General features: G+C 37.2%; 1 protein-coding gene across 2 annotated transcripts; it reads left to right on the plus strand.

The window, feature by feature from the left end:
• Positions 1-1,496: 1,496 nt before the first annotated feature.
• Positions 1,497-7,800, plus strand: LOC114820631 (protein FAR1-RELATED SEQUENCE 5-like). 2 transcript variants are annotated; one of them, XR_003768063.2, is made up of 5 exons: positions 1,636-2,017; positions 2,223-2,739; positions 3,684-4,246; positions 7,018-7,295; positions 7,535-7,671. XR_003768063.2 is itself a non-coding variant. In XM_029091644.2 (4 exons), coding segments are annotated over exons 2-4 (759 nt in total). In that variant the 5' UTR covers positions 1,497-2,017; positions 2,223-2,738; the 3' UTR covers positions 7,213-7,800. The 2 variants fall into 2 exon arrangements, 1 of the variants encoding a protein (XP_028947477.1); XM_029091644.2 differs by having other exon boundaries at positions 1,497-2,017; positions 7,018-7,800.
• The last annotated feature ends 225 nt before the right edge of the window (positions 7,801-8,025 follow it).

Here is an 8,025-nt window from a genome sequence, read left to right on the forward strand (position 1 = left end):
AGGAGCAGAAAGCAGATTGGGAAGGAGTGCCAAAATGAGGATTTAGACGCTGAGGGCACTCAATAGCTTCATGATCAAATTGCTTACAGATTTGACAAATGGTTCTTCTGCCAGAGTTGTTGAATCTGGATCCACGATTGTTAGTATACCTCTGATTGTTGGACCGATTGAAATTGTTCCTCTGAGTATTGTTTATGAAATTTCCTCGATTTGACGAATTTCTAGGGTTTGAGAAATTGTGATCGGAACCACGACCTTGATAGGAATTTGAGTTGGAGAAGTTGTGAGCAGTGTAGGCCTGAGAAATTGGAGGAGCAGAAGGTAGAGGCAGAATTCCAGCAGAGGTATTGAATGCCTGAATTGGTGTAGGTGTAGTCTTCTTGCGATTTTCAATCTGGATTTCCTTGCTCAGTAAGAGACCATGGAGCTCATCAATGGTAGTAGATCCAATTCAAAATTGAATCGCATCAACAAAAGAGTCGAACTCATGAGGTAAACCATGAAGAGTTACAGAGATCAATTCAGAATCATCGATCGGAGCACCGGCACTGGCCAAGGCATCAACAATTTCTTCAATTCTTTAAAGATATGAAGCAGCAGATGAATCACCTTTTGTTATAGATCTAAGTCTGGATCGAAGTTCATGAATGTGAGACTGCGAAGCCGTTGCTAGTCTCGATTCGAGTTTAGACCAGAGTTCTCGAAAGGAATTCACACCAACAATGTAAGGGATCACTGAATCAGAGAGAGTGGAATTGATCCAGATAAGAATATTCTGATCAGTTTCATACCAGGTGATGAATGCCGGATTCGGAGAAGAATTTCTAGATGAATCAGAGAGATACTGGGGCGGAGCAACTTGAGAGCCATCGATGATTCCAGTGAGATTATACCTCCTGAAAATCGGAGCAAAAAGAGCGCTCCAGGTGAGATAATTGGTGGTGGTGAGCTTGATCGGCACCATAGAACCAATGTTCTGAATCGTAATGGAGGAGGTTGAAGAGTTGGAAGTTTAGGGCACAGAGATGAGGTGGGAGACGCGCCATTAGCAGAAGGAGACGAAGATGCTGCCATTGATGACGGTGAGAATTAGGGTTTTGAGCACAGAGGCGGTGCAGAAAGGCGATGCAACAAGTGCCAGAGAGAGGCGGTGCATAAGCGAGTAGGATTGGGAGGTCGTTAGACAAAAGGCGATGAAACCATGAAGAAACTAGAAAGAGAAGTAAAAAATTATAATTGTGATTCTTATTATCTCCATAAGATTACATGGGTATATATACAAATAGGATATCCTATGAATAAGACTAACTCTTCTAACTAATTTCAGTTAAGAAACAAATAAGAAAATATCAATTGGGATTTACAATACTACCCTTAATAGTAATTCATCCGGAAACTCTTTTAGATGTCAAATCAAGTCATTAACGTCATCCTGTAAATAATTGTGCGCAGGCGGTTGACAGGAACCGAATACACTCTTTAGCCAAAACAAGTACCATCACTCCAATTCATAACATCTTTTATAAACTTCCCATTGAACAAATATGATTTATACTCGCTCGGTCAGAGGTGAAGTGGAACTGCACTTATGTTTGCAAGCCTTTAACATAATATTCGTAGTCTAAACACAAAAGCATGGTCATTATCCGTACCATGTCTGTTTGCATCATGATCAGAAGACGAAGGAAGCGATTACATCCATAGGAAAGACATCACAACTAGAAGAGTTCAATTCATCTCACCATTTCAAGCTTGTATTTGATTCTCTCCTCAGCATTTGCAAACTTCAGCCTTTTCTTCTTCCAAACTCCGAGCCGACGTGGGTCCTTCCTATTGGCGGCTTTTCTCTCCTGCTTCTCTCTCACTCTCTGCTGCTTCAACCTCTTCTTGGTCAGCCACTTCTTCTTTTTTGGTGGATCGATTTCGTGCATCTCGAACTTGGGTTTCCCATGTGATATCACCAAATTCACCCACCCGTGGCTCAAATTTCTGAGAACCCATGATGGGTTTGGCAGAGGCAAGTGTTTTGTTGCAATGAAAATTGGTTCTTGGGTTGGAAAACCTGACCTGGAAGATAGAAAATGTGGCAGGAAAGTGGTGAAAACATATGAATTTTTTCCACAATCCAAAAACATTATCTTCAAGAATTTACATTTTTTAGAACTCATTAACTTTTTCTCATAATTCAATTAACGGGTTTAATGGGTTGTGTTTGGATGCAGAGAAAACTGGTTGTAAGGATAGCAGCAACAACCAAACGACTATATATGTGTTGCAGAGAGAGAGAGAGAGACAGACAGACTACCATAGAAAGATAGGTTGGGAAGGCGACGATTTGAGAACCAAAGCAGCTCTGCAAACAGCGGCAGAAACCACAGCTCTTGCCATTTTACTGACAAATTTCCAGAGAGAGAGAGAGAGCGCACGGTACGATCTAAACTGAACCGGGTTCAAACCTCCTGGGACCGGGCGGTTTATGATACGGCTGCGATTCTGCAGGCCAAAGTCCACCCAATAAACCACGTGTCAATACTAGAGCAGATTGAGGCTAAATGTTGACTTTTTATATCTTTCTCTTTCCAATCCGCTTTTGACACATCATATCAAATTGAGCCCCCATACTTACAACCTGAACCCTCTCTCCTTCCTCCTCTCTCTCTGTCTGGCGTCGAGACTCGAAACCAAAGCGTTTCCATGTCCTTTCCGATCGACTAACAAAAGGGTGTTCACGAATTTACAGTAATTCTCTTCTTCTTGTTTTTTTTTGTAATTTAATTTGATCTTAAAAATTGTGAATTTTTTTCCTTTTTTTATGAGATTATTTTAGGGTTTTTGTTTAAAAAATTTTGTTTAGTTTTCTGTTTGGTTGCTGGGAAAATGTGTGACTATGAATGGTAGTGAAAAAAGGTTTTAGATTCTGGATTGTTTTTCCTTCTGAATTAATTATTTATGGATATTTGTATGTGAGAGTAAACACATGGATATTTAGGAAATTTGGAGCACTGACTTTGTTTGATAAGTGAGGGATTGTGGGAAGAGAGGAGAAGAAGATTAATTTTCTTATCTCTTAATCAATGGCTTGGACCTTTTGATTAAATTTATCTTGTTTTGTTTGATTGTTAATCGGTTCAGTTGATTTCATGTTGCTTTTAGGTAGCCTAATTGGCATTTAAAAGAGACTGGAATATTACTTTATTTTTCTCTTTTTTCGTTCTTTCAGAAATCAACCAAAGAATTGGGGTTTATCTCAGATGAATTTTCGATATACGGGAACCTAATATCGACAGAGTGGATAAATTTATCTTAATAGTATCGGTAATTAGGAGCTCTTAATTTTTGGAGGTTTTTTTCTTGTCCTTATACTCACTGTTGGGTTAGCTCAAACCAGATCTCTACCTTTAGTTTGTACTTTGCGGAATCGCTCATGGTGAACCTTCCACAAATTTGAAATTGCAGTCTGATTGGTCCCCAAATTTAATCTGCCCAAGTCTCATACAGTTATTGTGTTGTTTTCTGAAGTTATTGTTGTTATCTGAACAGAAGATTATGAACTTTCTTCAGATTTTCTTGTTATATCTTGTAATCAATAAGTCTCTTCAAATGTGTGTCTGCTGACCGTCGTTTTTATGCTGACCATCATTTGAGTGTGGGGCAACTTATAAAAAATCTTCTTCTTTTTGCAGTGGAATTTGCACTTGATGGTGATGTTGATGGCGAGGTGGTGGGAAGTTCTGCTGAGATGGAACTTAGTAGAGCAGGTGATGAAAATGAAACAGGTGGTAGTTCTGTTGAAGGGGCATTCCAACTGGGTCTGGATGATAAAATAAATCTAGATTCTCCTCGAGGGGATATAATTCCAGAAGCAGTTCCTGTAGTATCGGTAGTGCCAGCAGATGAGCCATATGTGGGTCAAGAGTTTGAAACAGAAGCAGCTGCTCATGCATTTTATAATGCATATGCCACACGTGTGGGATTCATAATTCGTGTAAGCAAACTCTCTCGATCAAGGCGTGATGGATCTGCCATTGGTCGTGCACTTGTTTGTAATAAAGAGGGTTATAGAATGCCTGACAAACGTGAAAAAGTTGTAAGGCAAAGAGCCGAGACCAGGGTTGGTTGTAGAGCAATGATTTTGGTGAGGAAAGTAAGTTCTGGGAAATGGGTTGTCACAAAATTTGTAAAGGAGCACACTCATCCTTTGACACCTGGAAAAGGTCGAAGGGATTGCATTTATGATCAATATCCGGTTAGTTCTTTTTCTTCTTTTTTGACCATTATTGTTTGCCTTTTGTACATTGTCTAAATTTTCTTATCCCTTGCAAAGTTCTGAAGTCTGTTAATATGTAGAAAAGGCCAATTCCGATCATTAGTATCTAAGACAATTTTTTTATGAACTTTATGATAATCGATATGATCCAGGAGACCCATATGAAGTGTGAGTATTCATGTATAAAAGAAGTTATAGAACACCATTGTGTATGAGGGCTTTTATTCTATATAGTTTCTTTCCCCTGAGTCCCTGACCTGGATCCTTATATTGGGAACTTTTCCTCGTCAGCAAGACCTGCAGTGGAGAAGAAACCCCTTATCTGTTCGAAAAAGAATTTTGATTTTTCTTTTGACATTTATGGCATAAGGCTTGGACTTTTGGTGATCTCTTGAGATTTAAATGAAGGGGTCAATTCACTTCATCTAAATATGAAAGGTTTGTTTTTATAATTTGAAGTTTGTACAATGGGCTTAGGTTTTTTTTTTTTTTTTTAAATTAATTTTTTTTTTTAATTTTTTTTTTAATTAATTAATTAATTTATTTTTTTTCAGTCGTTGCACATAGGTCTTTTACAAATAATGGGTGGTATATCACAGTCTGTAGTCATGAATATCTTCTTTTCTATTACCATTGGAGTTACTTAACAATTATCGACCAGTAAAGAACGTAAGTAGAATCAATAATTCTACTGTAGATGTCTATCACTATGTTTGGGCTTTGAAATGGAGTAAATAGTGTAATCATATTCGGCATCCGGTCAGGTTTATTTTAGCAACCTAAGATAAAAAAATATAAAAAAAAATCAGAACTTAAACTATACTGGACATCCTCACACATGTTATGCATGTGACAAATGCAATTGTTGAGGAGGAGAAAGAGATAAAGAGAGAGTGGTGATCGTTATTGCACAGGAAGAGAGAGTAGTGAGAACTTTATGGAGAATTTTATTTTCTTAAAATAAAATTTAATTGCTCCTTTTAGACAGTAAATAAATTTTTAATTGCTTGTTTACCCTGATTATGTTTGTTTTTTTCAATTCTTTTAATAAGGGTTAATGTTGGTAAAACAGGGACATAGGAGGTATTATATCAAGGTTGACAACGGCTTTTCTCATAATAATAATCTCTCTAAATATAGGTCTAAACAAATAAATTTTTGCATCTAAATGTTGGCAGCATTAGCAACCCATATTTACTTAGTAGATTTGCAGCCATCTGTACTGTAAGCTATCGGGTGCTACGTAATGAAGCTATAAATAATGATTAAATTTTACAAATATGGAGGCTACAATGACTAGAAGGTGGCCAGAAGTAATATGATTGGGAGATGTCTAAAACAAAGGCAGGAATTATGAATTTTTTGGAATAGATCAGAATCAAATTTTGTCAACTCTGGCTTTTTTGTTTAATGTTCGTCCGGAACCGGATTAAGCTCCCTTCTTTTTTTGAACGAAATGTTTATTCACAATAGTATTTAATGTTGCGCCAGAGACAATGTAATTCTGTTTCTATTCAGGATTCTTTTGACATGCTGCAGCGAGTGTCTATCTACACTATAGTCGCCTAAAATCGGACGTGGTGGTAGAATTTTTTGAATGTAGTTCTTTAGTTCTTAATATTTTTGGATGAGTTTGTAATAGAACGCATGCCCTCAAACTCTTAGAAGACAAACAGTTGTTCTGGGTCCTTGCTACTGATAGCATCTTGTTTTATATTTGAAGTATTAAATTCTATTTTATAATAGCTTGTTTTATATCTGAAGTATAATAGACTACTAGTCTGTCAGCTTGACCAGTTGTCTCCTGTGTTGTAATTTGTCTAGTAATAAAATCTCGATTTCTTATGAAAGAATGAAAAAAAAAGAAACTATTATTGTATAAGGCCGGCCTACGAAAAATACTCATCATTTCTTCACTTAGTCAGGTAGTGTGCAAAGGCCCAAGATGATGATTTTGTTTCTCCAACATGCCATTAGATCCTTGCATGTGTAAATGCCGTCGAGTCCTTAGCTCATAGTTGTCCATTTCCGCAATGAGTTCTCGAGATGATTTGCACTTGCTTTCTAGGATGTTTAGTTGTGTTATATCGTTGTTTTTGTCGGCTATGCTTGTGTATAGGTTGTCTTTTGGTTTTCACTTTTCGTCATATTGCTTTCTCTATTCCTGATTTGGTGAACACCATGCAGTTTCTATTAGTTTTTGTTTTCTGAACATCATGCAGTTTCTATTTGTGAGTATGGTTTCCAGCTAAGATCATTAAAAGAAGGTTCTAGCCTATTAAGTATACAGTTGAAATTGAAACATTTCCTAGTTGGATGGATTTATGCATCCAAAATATGGAATATTTCAGTATGCCTTTTAATACATAACATGTGGGAGTTGTGTTATTTCTCCTCTCCAATTGACTTCTTTGTCGCTAAATCATTACGTTGAAATGGACCGATGCTGAAAATCATGATGAGAAAGTGAGGTGTTATTTTTGTGAAAATTATAAAATGGGTTTGAATTCTTGAATGCTGGATATTCTTTTTGGAAGATGCAGATGATAGTATTCTTAGTGCCATGATTTAATTCCTTGTACTGGTGACGCATGCTCAAATCCAGCTATCAACTTGAATTTTTAAGAATCATTATAATATGGCTTGTGCCTCTCCCAGACCCTGCGTAAAGCGGAAGCCTTGTGCACTGGGTACGACATTATAATATGGCTTGTTATGTATTTTAATTTGCCTTTTGTTTTCTCCTTCAGAATGAGCATGACAAGATTCGGGAATTATCTCAGCAGTTGGCCATAGAGAAAAAACGTGCTGCGACATATAAAAGACATCTCGACCTAATATTTGAGCACATTGAAGAACACAATGAGAGCCTATCAAAAAAGATCCAACACATAGTAGAGAGTGTGAAGGAGATCGAAGGCAAAGAACAGCAAGGATACAGATAAGGATTGCTGCAACTTACGCACTTTTTGGTTTTGGTAAAACATAGAATCAAGCAATGTCGTGGACAATACTACAGGATGAATCGGTCAGTCATTGTTTTGATTTTAGTTTTGGTTTACACAACCTTGTGGTTTACCCGAGTTTTAGGTATGCAGTTAGTTTCTATAGCTTTGGGATGTTTTAGTCACTGGCATTCATTCGACTGGTATGGGTAAATTTCTTGTATGCAGCAAATGGTCAGTAGGGAATTTGATTGAGTCCATGTACAGTTTTACCTGAGCCATCCATGTGAATTGTGCTTAACAATGCAATAACTTAAAGCAGATTATAGGACGTTCGGAGGAAGTTGGAACGGGACCATCGCATTACACGGGATATCTGATATGAGGTCTGTTTTCTGTAGCTTCAGAATACTGTATTCAATCCTCCTTTTAAATACAACTCTTGAGAATTTCCCTTTACTGATGGTTTTGGTTTTAGTACTCGCTGGAGAGGGCATTTTCCAAAAATTTGTAACCACTTGTAACGACCTTGTTTACAAGTTTCAGTTATTTATGGGGAGGCGTTGGTTACTACTGAAGTGAATCAAATTCTTGATCCAATCTTTTCACTAACAATACGGTCTAGTGGTATTTTCTAAGTGGAGTTTTCATATTTTTTCTCGTATTTTTCAGCTTACTTGGATTACTAGTTTCAATACAATTTTTTGGCCAGAGTTCTATACATAATTATGCGGCTCAAAACTTTGGTGTGATGTGATTTGTGTTTATTTGGGAGTGTGGATGTGTAAACTTAAATATGAATCTCAATAGGAT

The sequence above is a fragment of the Malus domestica genome, chromosome 13 (genome assembly GCF_042453785.1).
Source record: "Malus domestica chromosome 13, GDT2T_hap1".
NCBI lineage: Eukaryota > Viridiplantae > Streptophyta > Magnoliopsida > Rosales > Rosaceae > Malus > Malus domestica.